The 21,702-nt window shown below is 36.5% G+C and overlaps 1 protein-coding gene across 18 annotated transcripts in view; it reads left to right on the top strand.

The window, feature by feature from the left end:
- Nucleotides 1-21,702, top strand: part of MCTP1 (multiple C2 and transmembrane domain containing 1) — a 632,230-nt gene that overhangs the window by 427,001 nt on the left and 183,527 nt on the right. For all 18 annotated transcript variants that reach the window (XM_064274169.1, XM_064274167.1, XM_064274164.1 and 15 more), the window contains 2 exons: nucleotides 1,449-1,542; nucleotides 21,176-21,278. In XM_064274169.1, the coding sequence (XP_064130239.1) occupies nucleotides 1,449-1,542; nucleotides 21,176-21,278 (197 nt within the window). The remainder of the gene's footprint in view (nucleotides 1-1,448; nucleotides 1,543-21,175; nucleotides 21,279-21,702) is intronic.

Raw genomic sequence — 21,702 nt, 5'->3', positions numbered from 1 at the left:
AAGAAGCTTCCCAAACTTGATCGTTTTTGCATTAGGATGGCAGCATGCCTGCAAACCTCTGAATTATAATACTGCTGTCTAAAGCCCCCCACTGTGAAACCCTTAATTTGCAGGAATTTAAAAGGAGAGAGAAGTGCATTTTCACTGAACCTTGTCATCTGGTAGTTAAAACAGATTCTGGATAATAAACAACTGTTTAGAAACAATCAAAGATTAAGAGTTAATCCTTGTGATAAACACTGTTTTTTAAAAAAGTTAGGCTATGAGATTACACCTCTCTCTGCATTTCCGTTCTCGGTATACCAAGGTCATAACTTCAGTGTAAACAATGGCTAGGCATACGGGACTGATAAAGTTCATACCACAGTGTGTTTTGCTTGTCAGTGTTCTCACATTATTAATAAGACAATGGGAGAGCTCTTTACTCAAATAATGTTTTGATAGATAACTTTATTATATTGTGCTCCCTGGTCATGAAGCATTTTAAAGATTACAATAAAGAAGTACCTTGGATTAACTGAGTAGAAATGCTGATCTCTTCCTAAGAAAACTGCTATGAAATGTAAATAAATGCATATTGGCATTCTATATGTTCATTTTGCTGTCTAAATATTTGTGCCCTTTAATTAGACTGGAATTACTGTATTGGTATCCCTCTTTTAATTCCTGCAAGGACTACACATATTAAAGCACTACCATTATTAACTTATGAAGTGAAGTTCTTCTATCAAAGTTTCTATACTTCCACTTCTATACATTTTAGAAAGTACAGAATGGAATTATAGGTTTAAGAAAAGTTACTCATCACTTCTGAAGTTATCTTTAGTCAGCAATTGATTTATTTTAATAAAATATTTGTCTTTTACTGAAAAGGTTCATACAACTACGTAAGTCTTTTGAATTAAATAGTAGAAGATAGTCTTTATATAATTTAACTCTGACACAAGCAGTTTCCAAAACTCAACAAGAAAATACTAGAAAAAAAAAATTAGTTTAATGTTAACTTTCTTATCCCCAAAGTCTAAAGGGTGTTATACATCCAACAATTTAAGACCCAATATTAAGAGTCATTAATCTCCAAACCATCCATATCCACAGATAAAAGATTGCTTGGAGTGCTTTGGTGGGAAGGTGGAAGGAAGAAATGAGACATATCCTATTCTGTAATTTACATTCACCATCTATTGATAATTATTTAGTGGAAGGAAATGTCATATTTTTTCTTCTTTCAAAAAAATCTACTTCCATAGCAACAAGCATCTACATAAATATGTGTATGTGTGTGTGTGATGGTGGTAGAAGAGTAATTTATGTTGAAGAAACACAAATGACCCCTGAACCCCTAAGCAGCATCCTGCGATACACCATAAAGCTTAGTGTTTTCTCAGCACACTCTTTAGGACCTTTTAGGACCTCTCATTTCTAATACTGACGTTGGGGTCTTTCAGGGCCCATTGCGGATATTTCACAACCTGAAAGATGTGGGATTTCTCCAGGTGAAAGTAATCAGAGCAGAAGGGTTGATGGCTGCTGATGTCACAGGTAAGAAATGATACAATTCTCTTCTAGCATATATCAGTCAGCATGCAAGTTCCATACCATTTAATAATTTAACTTTCATTTGACCCTACCGGATCATCAAAGTCAATAATTTTAATCATAGTCAATGTCGATCTTAAAAAGATTTGCTGACCTTCCAATTTTTATACTGTCACTGTTTTTATAAGGCAGGTTATACATTAAAAATAAACAATAAAAAGCAAAATAACTTTTTATTGTAGCCTTCTCCAGGGTTCCATCAACATAGTGGGATTTTTTTTTTTTCAGGTTTTGTCATTTCTGCATTTTAGAATAATGCGATGATAGCACCTTCTCTCAGACACTATCACCTTCCCTCAGATGATATCATAGCATCACAATACTTGTAACTCAGACATACATGGAATTTGTGGGCGTAGTTCACCGAAAAGCTTAAATGTATCATACTCAGTAACCTGGTATGTACTCTTGGTATTTGGGTTGCTGATCCAATTCTTCAGCTGCCCCAATTCCTTAGTGCTACCCAGCAATAATTCTGGATCTAAACTAAACATCTAAATTGTTCTAACTTTTTAAACCAAGAAGCAGGCCTCCAAAGATCCCAAAATTAGTCTTGCCTCTTTGTATATTTAATTTAAAGCTTCCTGATTTGGGTTTTGGTGTTGCTATGACACGTTAATAAATGGCCTGATGGTTATTACTTCATTAGTATCCAGAACTAAATCATTTTTTTTTTCAGTTTGCAGCTATGTCACCATTCATTTATTGTTTAATTTCATAAAGATATATGAATGTTTATGGTTGTTGTTAGGTGCTGTCGAGTCGGTTCCAACTCACAGCAACCCTATGTACAACAGAATGAAACACAGCCCAGTCTTACGCCATTTTCACAATCGTTGTTATGTTTGAGCCCGTTGTTACATCTACTGTTTATATCATTCCTTAAATTATCCATGTCAAGATGGATAGTAAATATGTCTGACTTCACTAATTTTTGTACAAATTTCTGTGTACCTAAAAGAAATTATCCACTTATTATTTGTGGGAATGTGCTTACTCTTGCTAATGTTCAGCAAAATGACCCTAAAGAGGTAACTGACTTATTTGAGGGAGAGAAATGCACTTTTCCTACCATCTGAGGGTCTGCACATTCATTACATAATTGCTGTGCCCATCTTTAATTCACTGAACAGAATCAAAGCCAAACTAAAAGGTAACATACCTCAAAATTAAAGTAACAGATGTCTGTTCCAAAATGACAATATTCTTTCATTTTAATATTTGTATATTATCAAGTGAGTGTTTATTGTGTGATAAAAATAAAAATGTTGACAGTATACAGTTTCTTTAAAGAGACAATTATGAACTCATTTGTAACCAAGAAGGTAATAAAAACTGTCAAATATTCTTTCAAAACAGGCATGCCTGAAAATGCTTGGAGAGAGGATAGTTTGTAATCTTTTTGCATAAATGCTGACTTAACTCCTTGTGTTAAACAGTCAATTTTAGACTTATTAGTATTCTTTTTTTTAAAAAAAAATTATTTCTGGTATGGTCACAATTGAAGTAACCTGGGCATAATGAATTCTTAGTAAAAAATATAAGCACCATTTACTTCAAGAGCTTAGATAACTGCCCGTGACACAAGTTGAATGCATTTATATAAGTTTGTCTTCTCTTGGAGAGACGCTGTCATTGCTTTTAAAACTTCATGAATATGCAAACTGTGTTAACTCAGTTGGCCTATATGCCACCATGGAAGTTAAAGTACGTGTTCCTTCAAAGCTGGAAAAATATAGAGATATTTCTTTTCCAATGCTTCTATGTAAATTATGTGAATAACAATAGCCTTTTCCCTAGAGATTCAAGGGGACATCATTTAGATTTGATAAAATGAACATTAATTTGGGGAACACTAAATAAGAAAGTCTCCATTTTTTTCCTTGAGTTTTAGGGATATAAATCTAATGATTCCTCATTCTGAGCTGACCTTATAATCTAATGTGCTCAGAATTGAACAAGAGAGATGTTGAACTAGTCAGGGACAAGAGGATAATTCAGCCTTTGACCTTGCTCACTCTTGGACCTTTTGTGGTCTTTATGACATTTGTTATGGTGGCAAAAATTGAGGGCCATATCTTTAACTCGGAAATGTCTGAATATACCACCAATTTTTTAAATAATCTTTACTTCTGCAAAGGATAAATGCATATATATCCTGATTCTTTCTGATCTTTGACATTAGATCTGGGGCACAAATAAGCTCTCTGTGTACTTATCTCTTACTTTTTCAAAGAAGAACTTTAAAGATGTGATGTGTCAGTGGATAATAGTTAAGCTCTACAAGATATTAAGCAACAGTTTGAAAAAAGGGAATTGAGTGAATAGTGTACTGTCTTCAAATTCTCAAATTAGTACCCAATGAGGAGTGTTGTGAGTGGAAAGAGAGATTTTTAATCACTGATAACTATCTTTGCAAAGCCAAGAGTGTTTTCTGACCTGGTACAAAGGAGGTTATTATTCTAAAATGTTTGGTTGACTTCTGAAAACTTTTTCTAGACAAGTTTAAGAAGCCATACTTACATTTGGCCAACTGTGCTCCATTTTTTTTTTTTTTTAATGTTTTTAATGGTCTCAACATAACGTAGTAAGTTAAACTTGCATTGTTTAAGCTGAAATTTTAAAATTATAATATTCCATCATTAAACATCAGCACAGGAGTGAAAGATTCTCAGATCTTTTAAGTAGCCATCAATCTTACTGCAGTTATAAAGAATTTTGCCCTTTCAAAATGTAAAATTTTTCTTTTGTCACAACACATTCATTGAGAAACATTGTGATACTGTATTAACTCTGTGTGAATAAAGAGCAATTGAGACTCTCTTTGAATGAGTGAGTATAAAGTACAAATTACTTTTTAATGAAACCCTCAATTCTTTCTCTTTCCACAAAAAGCCTATAGCCTTGTTCAGCTGAACACTACTACAGTAGGTCACTTCAGTTAAGCCCCTAATAAACTGTTGATAGTCGAGGGTAGTTTTTTCTTCAGTCTCAATAGACCAGTGTTGGACAGTGCACTTCAAATCATTAAGGTTAATACAGATTAAAAAAAAAGAGATTAACTCTGGTGGTTAAGGCCTCAATTTACAACTCCCACACATACGCACGCATGGATCGAGCCACAGAGTGGATTGAAATTTCAGTCAAATGGTGAGCAGCCTTTCACAGCCTGAGAAAGTGGCACTCTGGTTTTAAAAGTTGGTCAGCAAAATTTTTCATGAGAGAAAAAGCTTGAGTAATGGAGAAATACTGCTCAGTATAACTTACTTACCTTTCAGCTAACCAGTGAAAAGGTTAATGTTTCTGAGCACCGTCAAAGCAAAACCTAAAGACTGCCTAGCCCTGTGTTCACTGGAGAAGATTCTCTCTACCATTAGATCAAGTGTTTCTTAAACTGGACAGATTGTGAGGAGCGAACAACCAAAGCTGGGGGTGGAGAGAGGGGGGTAGGTTTTTTTGGTGGTGGGAAACAATTCATGTTGGATTTTGTCTTTTCTAGCTTCTAATTATCCTTTTCCTCAGACAGGGCCTAATTTCTGCTTTCAACAGCACATTTAAAGTCTTCTATATATTTTTTTTTTTATATTGAGTGAGGCTTTCTGTGCGGAGTGTTTAGACCTGATCTATTGGTTCTTTCAAGTACTAAAAGAAGAAAGAGAAAAGGGTTCTTCTCCTCAGCCCCTCCCCTTCATTTTCCCCTGGGTTGTTTTTTTGAGCTCCCGAGGAAGAGGTCATAGCCTCCCCAGGGAGACCAGCCACTCAGTTTCAGAAACAACGATATGGGAGAACTGTGAAGCCCTTTCACATGATGCCCTACCTTTTCACTGCGTTAAAACGTACACTCATATAAAACTTCTCCACCCCAGGTGAATTGATCTCTCAAATTAATGCACACCTCTTTCAGAAAATGAAGGAGAGAGAGAATTTTACAATTAACAGATTCTGTCACTGAAATAGTCCCATTAAAATGAGCGTATCTTTTCCTAAAACAAGGCTCTGCATACAGACTTGCAACTCACCAGCCCCACAGTCTGGAAACCTACTAGTTATTAAGAGAGATGTTTACTACCCCTTTATTTGCATAGACTTTTCCCATGTTTTTCTTTAGGAAAACTGTCTTCATTGTTGGAAAATATTTAAGTAACAAAACAGCAGAAAAAGACATGCGACAGTTTTTTTATCAGCTTCCGTGAGAGTCTTATTATCTTAAGAAATAACAGTTAGCAGCTCAGATTCATTAGCAGAGCTAAATTTAAGCCCCATTTGACAGGCTGCCTAGAAAACATTTTGTTTTGCTGTCTGTGGGCTTTAATTAAGATGTGTTCAATTTCAGTCCTCTTCAGTCTATACCCCCCCACCCCGCCACTTGCTGTGTCACAGACCGGTGATCAGACACTTTTAGATGGTCCGGCCCATGACTTTGACCTTCTGCGCAGTCCAGCGTTCCCTGGGGAACCGTTCAACTCATGAGGTCTGATTTCACACTTCCAGGATGCCTCAGCTCTCTTAACAATGACAGGGAGACAAAGCCCTTTAGAGCAGGCCACATGGGGACTTGTTTAAATTGGAAACCAGAGAGGAGTCAAGGAACAAGGTTATGGGCTACAGAATAGTGCTTTTAATAAAGAGCTCACAGCTCTGGCTCAGCTCAAAGAGGTCTACCTCTGTACAATTAATTGAGCCATTTATCTGGAGCATCTTAGGCCTCTACTTTCTCACAGAATTGCGTGGTAAATATCAGCTAAGAAGCAAATGAGATATGCATGAAATGAATTTTAACACTTTGATTACTGTGCCTCCAGTCTCCATTAAAAGTAAATTTATTTGTATTTCTGACCTCATTATCAGTAGGCTGCCTGCATTTTTATTGGTTCTTGTGATTTCCAGCTTGAGTGTGTCATGAAGGTATATTTTATACAGATTTGGATTTATTATTCTTGGTATTTTTCCCCAAACATTATGGGACTAGTCAGAGAGAAAATGAAAAGGCAGCTGAACAAAAAAGGCGAGTCTGTTCTTTGAAAGTTTTATATACAGTTGGAGAAATACCAAGCACATATATATAACATAGACAAGATACCGTCCTCCTGTAAAAAGTAAGTTTTAGTGGGTTACTCTAGAAAACTAAGTAAGATGTATGCCATTGTTGTTTTGAATGGTCCTCAGAATACAATATCCCTATTGGAAGAAGTAGCCAGATTGCATCTTTTATAGAATTATAGCAGTTTTGAATTTTTATTAGCATGTGCTTTAAATTGCCGTCATATTTAATAACATTGATGATATCTGATAGATGCAGTCTTAGAGTTTATTTTTACTATTTAAAACCTATGTTGGAAGAAGAGGAAAATATATCCTTTAAATGCTACATAGTTCCATTAAAAGTACCATATATAATTATAGTGGGAATTTTCCGTCTTTCTAGACTATCAAGGGTAAAACAATTTACCAAATAAGAGGTTGTATGCAGATGTCATTCTTAATGTCTTAACTCTTATTGTCTTATCATCTTAAAATATATTATTTCAATCAAAACTCATAAATCTTCCACACAATGTATTTTAAAATTTTCCCCAAGTATGTCTTTATTTCTTCATTTCTTAGTGTATGTCTTAATATTGTTCCCATTCATTTTTTAATACTTAAGCTTATAGAAGATTATTAATCAGATAATATACTTAGGGAAAAAAATCATCCAATTTATAATACATCTAAAATATCTAATATCTGAAATTCTTATCATGATAATATACCTAGCATAGAAAACAATATTACACACGTACACACATTATCTTAATACTATATAAATCTCTTCTTTAAGAATGAAACTTTACAAATAAAGGAATCTCAAGGAAAGGAAGCAAATCATTGATCTTTATTCTTTTATTAATGAAGAGCTCACATAGAAATAAAACATACTTCCTTTTAGTAATTCCATTTAAAAAACACTAAATCAGATTCTAATCATAGAAATGCAAAAGTGTTCTCCTAAAACCAAACAACTGATATCAAAAATTTGTGAAAAGAGGAATGAAAATGATAATTTAGCACAAGTGCTGGCAAGGTCTGAATCTAAACCAGTGTTTTACAGGAATTACAGAAATCGTGTGTGATTCATATGCAGGTCACGTGGTCAGAAGATACTGCTTTGCAAGAATAGGTGGAATGACAAAAAAGATTAATAATTGGGTTTGATATGCTCTAGAGGTGAAGGACTATGGGCTGAGAAAGTGGTGGTCCTACTATCAATGGGAAATGAGGGAAAGAGAAATACTATAAAATAATTAATTGGGTTCTGTGGAACTAAGATTACAAAATGATCCTTTGAGTAAAGAAATAGAGAATTGCTGGTTTGGCTTGAAGGGCTAGCCCCAGGATTTCACTCCATGCTTGAAGAAATGCTTTCAGATACTAGAATCATTATTCAAAATTAAGCCATTATTTATATTTTATCGCATTACAATAAAAAAAAAATTGTATAAATAACAAATTCGTTTTGTTCAGTGATGGATCAGGAATACTGCAAACAGAGAAGATCTGGATTTAACTAGGCTTTTGCAAAGATCTTACTGCCTGAATATTTGAGTTATATGATAGTATAGTAAAAGGAGTGCCTGGGTAGAACAAACGGTCAATGTGCACAGCTGCTAACCAAAAGGTTGAAGGTTTGAGTCCACACAAAGCCTTCTCGGAAGAGATGCCTGGAGATGTACTTCCAAAAAATCAGCCATTGAAAACCCTATGGAGTACAGTTCTACTCTGACACATGTGGGGTCCCTATGAGTTGGAACTGACTCAAGGCAACTAGTTACTTAGTTAGGTTATGATAGTTTAGTTAGACTCACAAATGGCTGAATGGATAAGTCCAAAGTGTGATTATTAAATGATTCATATCAATGGTGATTCCAAGTCAAGGGATTCAGGACTGGGTCTAACCCGTTCAACATATTTACTTATGACTTTGAGGAGATAATTGACTTCTTCTTTATCAAACTTGTTAAGAGGACCAATTAATTCTTTTTATCTGAGACTGAGATCGAAAAAAAAACAAAGAAATGAACTAGAATAGGCTTAGTTTAACGAGATGAACATTAAAAATTGTCTGTTGGAATATATGGTTGCCTACCAATATTTTTGCTGCTTCTCAGGTTTATTGGGAAGTGCTTTCCCACTGACGGTGTGTGCTGCCACAAGGTAGGGACTTTTCTGACTGTTTGAAATCAAAGAAGTGGGTGTGTGGCACAAATTACTGTTTTTACAGGGTATTGTATGAGGTGTCTGAATTTTTAGTGAGAAAAATAGAAAAATTTTATTTGGGATACATATGTCCCAGTGGATTCTGGTGGGACTCTGGGACTCTGGGGGTGAGTATAATTAGTGGGATAGTGTATTGTCCCATTGGATTCTGAGGGTAGGCTTGTGGGAAGGGGCCAGAAAAAAAAAAAAATCCATACTAAAAAAACCCAATAATTCAGACATATTCAATGATTCAGCATGCCTCCATTAATGAAAACACATGGTATCCACAAAAAATTCAAAGCAGAAAATAATTGGGTCTTGAAAGGGTTAAAAATACAAATCAAAAGTTGGATCGGGTACATGTGAGGACGCCTTTTTTAACAGTAGAAAGTAAGAAAAGGACTTTGGGGTTTGAACTGAGTTTAAGCTTCAAGAGAGTGAACCATATACACATCAGTGTTGTTACATTAAAAAAGTGAAGTGCCCATCAACTTGTACTGAGAAATGAGGGAAAGAGAAATACTATAAAATAATGAATTGGGTTCTGTAGAATTAAGTGAGACTTGGAGAAAGGAAGATGTTGAGGGAATATGATTTCCTCTGTTTGATATCCAAAGGCTTGTCATAGGGAAGGTGTAGGTAGGAGCCGGCAAGAGGAATGGGGTTATAATGGCTAAGGTTCAGGTCCAGAGAACAGATTTCCTTCTAGCAAGTTTAATCAAAAAAGAGTTTAGTATAAAATATTAAACAGATTACTGAATCTCTGGTGAGAAGGGTGGTGGAAAAACCAAAAACTAAACCCATTGCCATCAAGTCAATTCTGACTCATAGTGACTGTACAGGACAGAGTAGAACTGCCTCATATGGTTTTTGAGGAGCAGCTGGTGGATTCGAACTGCCTACCTTTTGGTTAGCAGCTGAGCTCTTAACCACTGTGCACCGGAGCTCCAACTGAGTTTCCAGAGATTAAAAATAAAGCCATGTGGCAGAACCAAGGAGCTGCTACTCCTGCCACACTAGCAAGTTGGGCAGAGACTGTGACAACTTCTTACACTACTCCTGCTTGCAGTCTGTACCAGCAAAATGAACACGTGGTTTCAACTTAACTGAATTGCAATTTCAAATCTTGGGCAAGTACATCTGATTAGTGCAACCTAAATCACATCTGTAACCCTAGCTGCAAGGGAGTCTAGAAATGTCACTTTGGTCTTCAAGTTCTCTATAGTTTAGGAAAAGACAGTAGAAGGTGGTTGGAATAGATGCTCAGCAAGCCATCCACAGTATCCAGCATAGGAGGGAGGGTAACAGTCATCACACAGATGCTGTGCCCCCCGCTTTACACCCAGTATTTCATTTAGTGTTTTAGATTACTATGAAGGGAAAATCATAGAATAGATAAAAGCTACAGAGAAATAATTTTATATACATGTAAAGAAACATTTTCTAAAAAATAATAATTGCCAAAAAATAGGTCAGAATATTCCCGGGAAGGTGGTGGTTATCCCATCACTGGAACTGTCAATGCAGAGCTTGAATGTATCACCTGGTTGCAAAGGATTCAGCCCTGGGTAAGCTTTGGATTTGGCATCTCAGGCATCTTTCCAGCCTTCAGACTCTGAGGTCCTGCAGTAGGCACCAAAATGAATAAAAGACTCCTGAATGAGTAGATACTTTGTAGAAGGAAAATAAGACAATGGTGCAAATACAATTCCGAAGGCAAAAACTTGAGAGATGGCAATTTTCAGTTGTATGGCCTGTGACTATTAAAAATAAATAAATAAAAAGGTTTAATCACTCAATCCGGTACTTAATTTTTTTTAAGCATTAAGAATTTTACCCCAGGACAAAAGATCTCTCCAGCTAATTAATTTATTTATGGGGAAGATTATCTGAAACTTCACGCCCCACTTCATGCCCTCACATAGAGGAAATCTAAATACAGGTTTACTTTAGGTCCTAAAGTATCTAAGAGGGCTTGCAAAAACAAATGAACATATGTTTTTGTACCCATTTCAGACTAAACACCTTTTGTATGTCTAAGCTTGTAACAAGTCACTTGCATAAAGTTTCTGTATTAAATATGAATAAAAAATAAAGTCTTCCAGTGTTTTTACCATAGCTTATCTATGCTCTTAAAGCTTAGGCATGTTTCCCTCACAGCCTCTTCTCACTTTATAGATCCCATGGTTCTCTCTTCTTTCTTTCTCAGTTTCTTATCTGTCTTGTTTTACTTCCCTTTCTTCTGTCATTAATATCTAGCTTCCCAGCATATATTAAGATGCTTTAATTCTAAGACTCAAGAATACATCTAATTACCCACAATCTTATAAATTTTCTTTTGCATCTAGTTCTAGATCTCAGTTTATCACAAGTAAACTCATATTTTCCCTGCACTTAATCTATTTCCATTGCTCTTAGTCAGGGTTCTCAAAGTGCGGCCCAGGAACCTCTGCGGAGCCCCAAAACCTTTTCAGAGATCTGTGAAAGTCAAAACTGTTTTCATAGTAATACAAAGATGTCATTTGCCTTTTTCATTTTTGTTCTCCCGCAAATGTAAAGTGGAGTTTTCCATAGGCCACGTGACCTGTAATTACTCTGATGCTAACATGTAATGGACTTATTATTGTTAATTTTAATAAATCTATAAATATTTTTTAATGTTCTCCTTTTCTAAAACGGTAAATATTGATAGATATAACCCACATAAACAAAAGCTCTTTGAGATCCTCAATAAAGTTTAAGTGTTCCTGATACCAAAATGTTTAAGGACTATTGCTGTAGTGCAGTGGTTCTCAGTGGGGGAAGGGTGAGGATGAGGGGGGAGTATTACTGTCCCCTTGGGTGTTTTAGAGATTTGTGAGGAAATTTTTATTGTCACAGTGGTTGTGGAGCACTACCGGTGTTTGGTGACTGGGAGGCCAGGATGCTAAATGTTCTACAACGTATTAGACAATATTATATAATGAATATTGTCCCATGTCTTGGATGACAAAATATAGACACTTACATAGGTTTAAATTCTGTTTTATAATTATCTGAGCCCAGATTGCATCCTAATATACGTATTATTTACTCGAACCTTGCCAATGGCTGCCATTTTGCACAGTAACCACCAGCGGGCCTTAGGATGGCCACCAAGGCACTTCATGACCTGGCTCCCCTTCTCTGATACCTACCATTGTGCCCCAACCTCTGGAGCCTTTCATCTAGCTCTTCCCTCTGCCTGGAACATTTTTCCCCAGATATCTACTTGGCTAACTCCCTCACTTCCTCCAATTCTTTGCTCAGACCTCACCTTCTCAATGAAGCCTACTCTTACCACCCTAATTAAATCTAAAAGCTGTGTCCCTCCCCACAGGCCTGAAGCCCTTATCCTGCTCTTTTGTGTGCGTGTTCCATTAACAAGTATCACTCTCGAACGTACTATTTAGTTTATTTATTATTTATGTTCAATGTTTATTGTCTTTCTTCCCCCTCCCCACAAGACAAGAGCAGGTACCTTTTTCTTTTTTGATTATACAGCCTGGCACATAGTAGGCACTCAATAAATATTTGTTATGTAAATTAATGTATGATTTTATTGTAACCAACTTTCTTTTTAGTCCTGCTTTCTAACAGAATTAAGGCATTATATGAAACTTGAAATCATGGGTCAGTTTTATTTTATTTCAGGATGGTAAAGAGGGAATTAGAAAATGTTTGATATGAGAAAGACACATTTGATCTAGTGAGCTAAGAGCCACAACTCTAGGGTGTCAATTTTCCTGCCACAATGAAACCCGCTTCATGAGTTAGTGAGAAAAGAGAAGCCTATTATTATTACTCAGCCCCAGAAGCAACCCAGTGGGAACCTAGTGAAGAGTGTCAGTTAATGTCATTCTACCAATCAGATGTTTAAAATATGTTTAGGTCAGTTAATGAATAAGGCAAAGGTCAAAGCCCCATCTCCAGTGATACAGGGAAGATTGGAAGATGTAGCCAACATACGTTGCTTTTTGTTCTGATGGACCCTATGGAATTCTCTCAAAAACAACACTGTTATATGTTATGATTAGAAATTCTAGTTTGTAGAAAGGACAGATGGCAACATTAATTATATAAAAAAAAAGATTAAAGTATAACCATTTCAAACTGTGGCAACTGAGAAAATTAAACCAAAGAGCTTAATTTGTGCAAGGTAGGCCCCAAATAAAAGGCCTCCGTGAGTATGAATTGCTTTCCATGCCACTGAATGCCTTCTCTGTTTTCAGAGACATGGCAACAATACGGTGGTCACTGGGTCTTCCCACACGCGCACACATTTTTACAGCACATCACATCCAGCAAACTGGGCTACTTGTCAGCAGCAGAATGACCCTGGACAAAGCCCACCACTGATGGATCAGGATTAACTCTCTATTCTGGGAGCAAGAATATCATTCAGTATCTTTTGAGTGACTTTAATGCTCAAACCAGTAGTTTGCACAGATTGAGTTCGTCCTTGCCCACAAAACAGGTAGCAAGAGAGCAGGGGTGGTGCGGGCTTTCCCACAGTTCTTTATCAATATGTCAGTTTTGTGACCTCAAAGAGCAAGGGCTAAGAGGGAGGGAGAATTATCCAGTCTGTGCACCCCACTTAATCCTCAGTGCCATTTTGAAGAATGCCAGAAAAGATGCCCGTTGGAGACAATTTTGATGTTCGTTTTGATTGTTGTAGGAATGGTTTTGCACCAAAGCAAAATTAAAGCAATAGAGTATATGTTTTTAACTCTGTTACAGATTTAGTTTTATAAGTTAAGGTAAAAGAATTTCTTATTTTCTAATTTTAATTCCTTCAGGAGATTTTTCCTATAAAAATTTATAGAGAAAAAGTTTCCTCATCATTTAACAGATTACAGATAAATACATCAGTCCTAATCTGTGCCTATGGAATAATACCATATTTTTAAGTATCTATTTTCTAGTAGTTATGGAACATATTCAGGTTTTTGTGTTATAGAGACTCAATTAAAGAGAGACGCAAGTAGATTTAAGTTAAATATTTTTGATCATATGAGCCTTGGTGGTGCAAATGGTTAAGCACTCTACTGCTAACCAAAAGGTTGATGGTTCAACCCACTCAAGTGCTCCACAGGAGAAACCGGGTAATCTGGTTCCATAAAGACCACAACCAAGAAAACCCTGTGGGCAGTTCTACTCTGTTACACAGGGTCACTGTGCGTCAAAGTCGACTCAATAGCACCAGGAGCAGACTAACCAGTAAGCACAGTATGCACCAGCTTACAGTAAGTGAGGTACCCATGGGCGATGTGGTGAAAACCAGGTGAAATTGTGCACTACACATTAGTAAGTCAACACCATTAAGCCTGTGTATGCCTTGTTTATTGGATAATCCGTCCCTGAATGGCACCCGACAACAACATTTTTGATCATAAATTGTTGAAGTCCTCTTTATTTGGTTGTCTTTCACGTCTAACAAGGGTGGTGATAGAAATAGCAATCAGCACAGATCATCAGAGTCACCTCCACTGGACGAACTTTGTCTTCGATTCCTTCCCCCGGCCCATTCATTGCCCCTGTAGTACCCTTCATTTACCTTTATTACAGCACTTAAAACCCTGCATGCAATTGTGTATTTACATGTCTATTACATCCACTAGATCACGTATGCCTTGAGAACTGGACTATGCCTTAATCATATTTATAATTCTGGAACCAGCAGAGCAGACACTCAGTAAGTAATGAATGCTTCCAAAGATATTCCTTTTTTTCTCTAGAAAATTGTCAACATGGAAAATTGCCATGTTCTCAAGGAGGCCTAAGATTCTCTTCCAGCTGTCGTGATTGTTAACACAATCAACCCTGCTGCCACTGCCTCCACCCAGGACGCTGCAATTTCTATCTTCCTTCCAAATCAAACTCCACTTTCTAGCACTGTTAAAGAGAGTAATAGGTACTCTTTATCCCAGGTGATGGGAGATAAGGAAGAGCCAGTTTGTACCCACAGGTCCTTTTTAGTCTTGTAATGGGAATGAGTGAGAGGGAGGTAAGAGATTATGTCATCTATGTTCCCTTTATTTTTTCATTGTTGTTAGCTTCCATCAAGTCAGCCCCCAACTCAGGGTGACCCCATACACAAAGGGATCAAACTGCTATGGTCTGTAGGGTTTACACTGATTTTCGAAAGTAGATCACTAGTCTTTCCTTCCTAGTCTGCCTTAGTCTGGAAGCTCCACTGAAACCTGCTCAGCATCATAGCAACACAAAGCCTCCACAGACACGTTTGAGAAGCATTGGCCAGGAATTAAACACAAGTCTCCCTCTTGGAAGATGAAAATTCTGCCCCTGCATCACCACTGCCCTCTCCCTGTATTAAGGCTCTAACAAAATACACTTCATCTTTGGGTGCTGCCTTCATTCCTTGCACTTCTAGCTATAGGGTATTAAATAATAAAATTACAGGGGAATACTCTGCATCACTCTCCAGAGCTTTGCAGAATAGTACAATTTATAGACACCAACACCGCATCCTGTAGCAAACCCTACTCCTCAGATACTCTCGGCCAACATAGCAGCGCATCACAGGGTCTAGCTGCAATGATAAAAGGATGAAAGGAAGGAATAATTAAGGAGATAATTGATGGTTAGGTCCATCACTAGTATTTTTGTGACTGCTTTTGTTTGTTTAAGTGGCAGATAATCAAGGCGGCAAAATTTAGGAACTGAAAAGCCAGTCATTTAAAGCATCATTTAGCAAACCAGATAAGCACATTAACTATGTGTAGCCACTCTTTTAAAGCTATGGCACATTTTTTTTTGGTGGTAAGTTTATAGAATTTAGTATAATATTGTATATTTACTATTATTTTGGTTGAAATTGCTGTTAATATTTAATTGCCTTTGAATCATGCAGTGGCAGAAGGATACTTCTTAAATTAGTAAAAACAAACAATAACAGTATGTATGAAGAGCTGATGTATATGCATTGCTGATAACTGTAAAAAGATAACTTTTTAAATGGAAAAGATGAATAGAAAAACTGTCTGCTGTCTCCTCGTCTGAATTTTCCTCTTTGTCAGATTCCAGAGATAGCCTATCTGGACACCTTGTTGAATGTTCAATTTCCTGGGAAAGAAGAGCAGGCTTGACTACGCATCTCCAATAATATCAGCATACATTAAGTTACTCAATATTGACATCTGCAAATCCTGTTGGTTCTACCTTCAAAATATATCCAGACACCAACCAATTTCCATCACTTTCACCACTACCTGTGTCTTCTCTCACCTGGGTTATTATAATAGCCTCCTAACTCTTCTCCCTACCCACTCCATTGCCGTTTGTCTCCCTTAGTCTCTGAACAGCTGCCATCAGATCATGTCACTCTCCAACTCAAAACCCTCCAAAGGCTTCCCTCTCAACTAGAGTGAAAGCCAAGTCCTTAAAAAGGCCTGCCACCCACCACATACCTCCCTGGTCCTGCCATTCATTACTATCCCCCTGACCCTCTAGTCACACTGGCTTCCTGGATATTACTGGAGATACCAGGCACAGCCACTTCTCCAGGCCTTTCCATTAGCTGTTCCCTCAGGTAACTCCAGGCTCACTCCCTCTCCTTCTTCCTTTCTTTGCTCAGATGTCACTTTCTCAGTAAGTCCTTTCAGGGAATCCTTTTTTAATATTGCAGCTACATACCAGTGCTTCCCATCGCCCTTCCTGTCTTTATTTTTCTCCATAGTATGTACCACTTTCTAAAATACTATAAAATGTACTTATTTGTCATATGTCTTCTTCCTGAATGTAAACGTCATGATGTCAGGAATTTATTATTATTATTGTTTATGTACTAGAGTTTCGGCAACACATGGAACGTTGCCTGCTACATGGTAAGCACTCAATAAATATTTGCTGAATGAATGAATCTATAGTCAAACATTACCCATCCCGTCCCATGTGTCTGGCCTTCTAACTGCCAAGATACGGCACAGTTATAGGAGAAGGTCTTTCCCAGGAATTTGCATTTTAATATGTTTAAGTAAAGGGGATATGAGGCATAGTGGTAGAGCCAGGACTCTGAAGGGCAGACAGACCTGAATTTGAGTACCAGGTCCAACACTTACAATCTGTGTGACTAGGTAAGTTATATAATCTCCCAGCCTCAGTTTCCTGATCAGTAAAGTGGAAATAGTAAAAGTACCTTTCTTAGAGAGCAGTCATACAGTGTTTTTGAACAAATAAGCATAAAGCATTGTATTGGGCTTGTAATAAAATCTCAGCAATTATAATAATAATTATAGTCACCACTCATGCTACTTTTGATAAAATAGTTACAAATATTTACTCTTTTGACCAGGAGATTTAGCCTAAGACTTGAGCTGTTTCTTATTACTTTTGTACTTTGAAACACATTGCTATCTTTGAAATGTTTCTGTTTTAAAAGACATTACTTAGAACTATTATTTATTGATGTCCTGCTGGAGTGTCAGACATTCTGCTAATTATATTCTGTTATCTCAAATTCTGAGTCATTTTGTAAGGTCACTATTGTATGTAAGGAAATCGGCCCAGGGCCAAGCAGTGAGTATTCAATCCCAGTTTGTTCAGCCTCTGAAATCTAGGCCCTCCCCCCACACCACTGACTTCTCACCCTGAGCATTAATGTCACACCCCAGGCTTTCTAAGTACTTGAAGTGTTAAAGGATGAGAACAGTGTGGTATAGCTCAAGTAAGGGGTTTAGGAGGTTTTGAGATTGTAGATGAAGCTGAAAGACTATACCCCATGCCATACAAGGTGGATTTTAACCTGCAGACTCTGGGAAGACGTCAAAGGTTTCAAACTTGAGAAGAAGGTTTAGGAAAAGTGTAAAATGATAGAATTTACACGATTCATATCACTAACCACAGTTCAGTCTTAAACATGACTGCAAGCAGAATAAGGAGAATAGATTTTAGATTGGGGAAAAAAATGGTATAAATTAAAGCCATGTTAAATAGCAGTTTGGTCTATTTTAGGCAAGAGGCTTTTTGTTTGTTTTGTAGTGTAAACACCATTATATTCCACACCGTATCTAAGACAGTCTCTTAAAAATTATATTGCTTAAAGGGTATTGCTTACCCTTTTCAAATTATAAAGAAAATATTTTTATCCCACTTAAGGCAGATGCATATAATAGTTTTGCAAATTATGCTATACCACTGGAATTTAGAAAAGCAACGTGACTAGGAAGCGTTTCAGAAGGTGCTCAAGCTGTTTTTGGTGTGGTAATGTTACTAGGGCTTTAACACCTCATTCCAGTAGCAAAGAGTGACAGAGAGATGGGGTGATGGGTGGATAATACGGGTTTCCCCTAGGAACGGTCTTGAGAAATAATAAAGTAACGGTAAGAAAATATGGATCATCTGTACTCTCTTCTGCAAAGGGTTGATACATGTATTAGTGTCTTAATGAAATGTGGAAAATGTCAAACACAGATTCAGTTTTGTTTCTTTGGAGTCCCTGCATGTTGCATAACAGTTATGTGCTCGGCTGCTAACCAAAAGGTTGGCAATTTGAGTCTACCCAGAGGCACCTCAGAAGAAAGGCCTGGCAATCTACTTCTGAAAAACATGGGGTCGCCATGAGTCATAATCAGCTCAACAGCAAATGATACTGGTTTATTTCTTTAAGATCTTTCAGCCAATCTCTGACTCCTGATCTTCATTTGCCAGCAAATAAAGATATAGTAATGAAGAAGGTAGCAATTTGGGAGACTTTCCACGGGGCTGAGTAGAGGCATTAAAAACCTCTTTATGCAATTGAATATAATTCCTGTTTAAAAAAAAATGAAGTAAGGATTTTCATTCTCTGATTTTTAAGAGTTTAAAAAAAAATTGCCATAGATACTGATCTCTGGATACTGATCTTATGTTTTGCTACTGGAGAAATGATTCAGTTTTGATCTGACTGCATCTGTTACACGTTGTTGATCATCTGAGTGCAAGTAAAACGAAATCAATTGAATATAATAGTAATTGAAATAAGGCAAGTGAAAATGAGGTAACAGAAATGCTAAAAAGCTTTATCACTATATGATGCTTTTACTGGGTTAAGACGAATATGAATGTATATGTATACATTGTTGTCGGGTGCTGTCGTGTCTGTTTCTAACTCACAGCAACCCCATGTGACAGCATTGAATTGCCCCGTAGGGTTTTCTTAGCTGTAATCTTTATGGTGCTGGAGGAAGATGTGTCAGCTTGCTCCTGTAAAGATTATAGCCTTGGAAACCCCACGGGGGAGTTCCACTCTGTCCTATAGGGTTGCTATGAGCGGGAATCAACTTGACAGCAATGGATCTTTGGTTTCAATCTTTATGGAAGCAGATTGCCGGGTCTTTCTCCCACAGAGCCTCTGGATGGGTTGGAACAGCCAACGTTTCAGTTAGTAGCTGAGCTCTTAACCATTGCTGAGTTCTCAACCATTGAGTCACCAGGCTACTTACATGTATATGAGGAAAACTACAAAGATTCCTGAGGGAGAATGTGAGAGCTAAGCTTCTCCTTTAAAGTTTTGTGTATAGTGGGAAAAAAAGGAGTTACTACTTTGACATGGAATTCTATCATAAATATGGCTGTAATTTTCTCTCATGTTATAACTAAATGTTTTATCTTCCAATTCTTTTATAAACTACTTGAGGTTGTAGTTTATGTTCTCTGTTCTTTTGTTTATACCATAACCCAGCACAAAGCTAGGCAGAAAAAAGGAGATACTAAACATGAGCTTAAGAATAAATGAGGTTTGAAAAATTGTTTGAGTCTGTTTTTTATGCTAGTATCTGCATTTTATGAGAGAAAATAAAGTTGCTCATGGACCACATCAAACCTATTACAATGTATTTTCATGAACGAAATATTCTTTTTTGAATGCTATCTTCCATGGTATTTGTGAGTTGGAAGTGAAGATGGTTCAGGTAAGGCAAGAGGAATGAAGAGGAAAAAAAAAAACATAACATAGATGTTAAGCTTAAAGTAAAATTTTCATCAGGTCTCTAAGACTTTCAGTTCTCTATTCTTTGTTGAAAATGATTCTGAGGACCAGAAATTATGAAGGCTACCATAATGATAAATTATGCAATTATCCTGGGGTATACGAGACCACTGAACTAATACACTCATATTAAATCTCTTTTTTAATATAAAATTAATAAATTAAAAGTGAATCAAAGTTTGTACAGCTCATTTTAAGAATTGAAATATCGAAAGTAAATAAAAAAGCTGTATGGGAATACATAGCTTATCTGTCACTGGTAGCTAATGAATTCCTTTCCATTAAAATTTAATTGAAAATCTTCAATGATATTTAAGCTTTCACAGAAGTGTAAACCACTGTGACTACAATTCACAATGCATTTAAAACAATTATTCTTTATCATTAAAGTTAATAATATGCACATTAACCTCTTATGTAGTCTGAATCAATATTGTAGTTTAAAAGATATGACCTCTGGACAGCTTTGTCTAAATATTGATTTCATTGTCATTTGTATAAGGTATCAAACAAATTACATGCCGCACTGATATCATTAATGTGGCCCCATAGAGCCTTTGACTTTATGGTCTTATAAGACATGACGTTACAAAAATATTAAGGATATCACGAAATACAATTGCCGAGTGGACAAGATCTGACTATGGCAGGGCAGGGTGGCTGTAAACAGATGATAACTTCCAACTTCTTTACTCTGGACAGACAAGATACTGCTCTTTAACATGCAGATGGGTTGTTGATGTTCAGTTTCAAATGACAGATTTTTTTCTGCCTAGGAGAAAGAAAAAAAAATACCTTCTTGTGATGCGCATAGGTATTTCAGAAGAGAGTCACCCAATCTTAGTCATTAGATTTATAATGTTGTAATTATGCAATAGAGCAGTTTTCCCCAAAATAAATTTGTTCAGGAATTCATATGAAAAATTACTAATGAATCAGATGAATTAAAAAATATGTGGATAAGAATAAAAGGGCTGAGCTTTTTAAGTGATCATTGTAGAATTAAGTAAAAACAGATTCAGTGATGGTTATGCATCATGTTTCTTCTCATAATGGCAGTTTTACAATTGTTTTTGTAAAAAAAATTGCAAATTGAAATGTCAGCTATATAGTTCACTCTTACTTTTTTCACGTTCTGAATTGCTAGGAATCGTGATGATTGTTAACATCATCCCTTACATCTAACTATTTTGATGTTTGTTTTTAATTGTGAAAATATACTTTACTTTTTGCTTACTAAAAATATTTTTGGAAAAGAGATATGGTCATGATCATGAAACTGAACTGTGAGTGCTATTTATACTAAAAACATCCACCCCAAATCTCTTGCAGGTAAAAGTGATCCGTTTTGTGTAGTAGAATTGAATAATGATAGGCTGCTAACACATACAGTCTACAAAAATCTCAATCCTGAGTGGAACAAAGTCTTCACGTTGTAAGTAACCATTACCTTGAGCCTTATTTGGAAAATGGCATTAAGTGTTAGTTATTTTTTAATTTTTTTCATGTTTACCCATAACTGATTAATAACCAAATGCATCTGGCCTTCCTTTTGCTAACAATGAATTTCATAACTGCATACCTTCCTGAGGATGAAACCTGGGGAAAAGAATATGGCATTTTCTTGTCGTTTTCACAGACTGTTTTATTGTTTTTGAATTGTACTTTTTATATGATTCGACTAAGGATTTTTCTCCTGTTAACTAAACGGCATCTTCCTTTTATACTTTCTATTGAAATTCTCCCCAGTTGCACTGACACCAAGAAGGACAAAGCTCTATTTGTTCCATTGCTGAAATCAGCAAACAATCTGGTCACGAATTCGGCAGATGCTTTAGTTTTGGTTTGTTTCATTTTAA

Source organism: Loxodonta africana, chromosome 2 (assembly GCF_030014295.1).
Source record: "Loxodonta africana isolate mLoxAfr1 chromosome 2, mLoxAfr1.hap2, whole genome shotgun sequence".
Classification (NCBI taxonomy): domain Eukaryota; kingdom Metazoa; phylum Chordata; class Mammalia; order Proboscidea; family Elephantidae; genus Loxodonta; species Loxodonta africana.
Note: the sequence above shows the minus strand (reverse complement) of the source record. Positions and strands in the feature narration are given on the sequence as shown.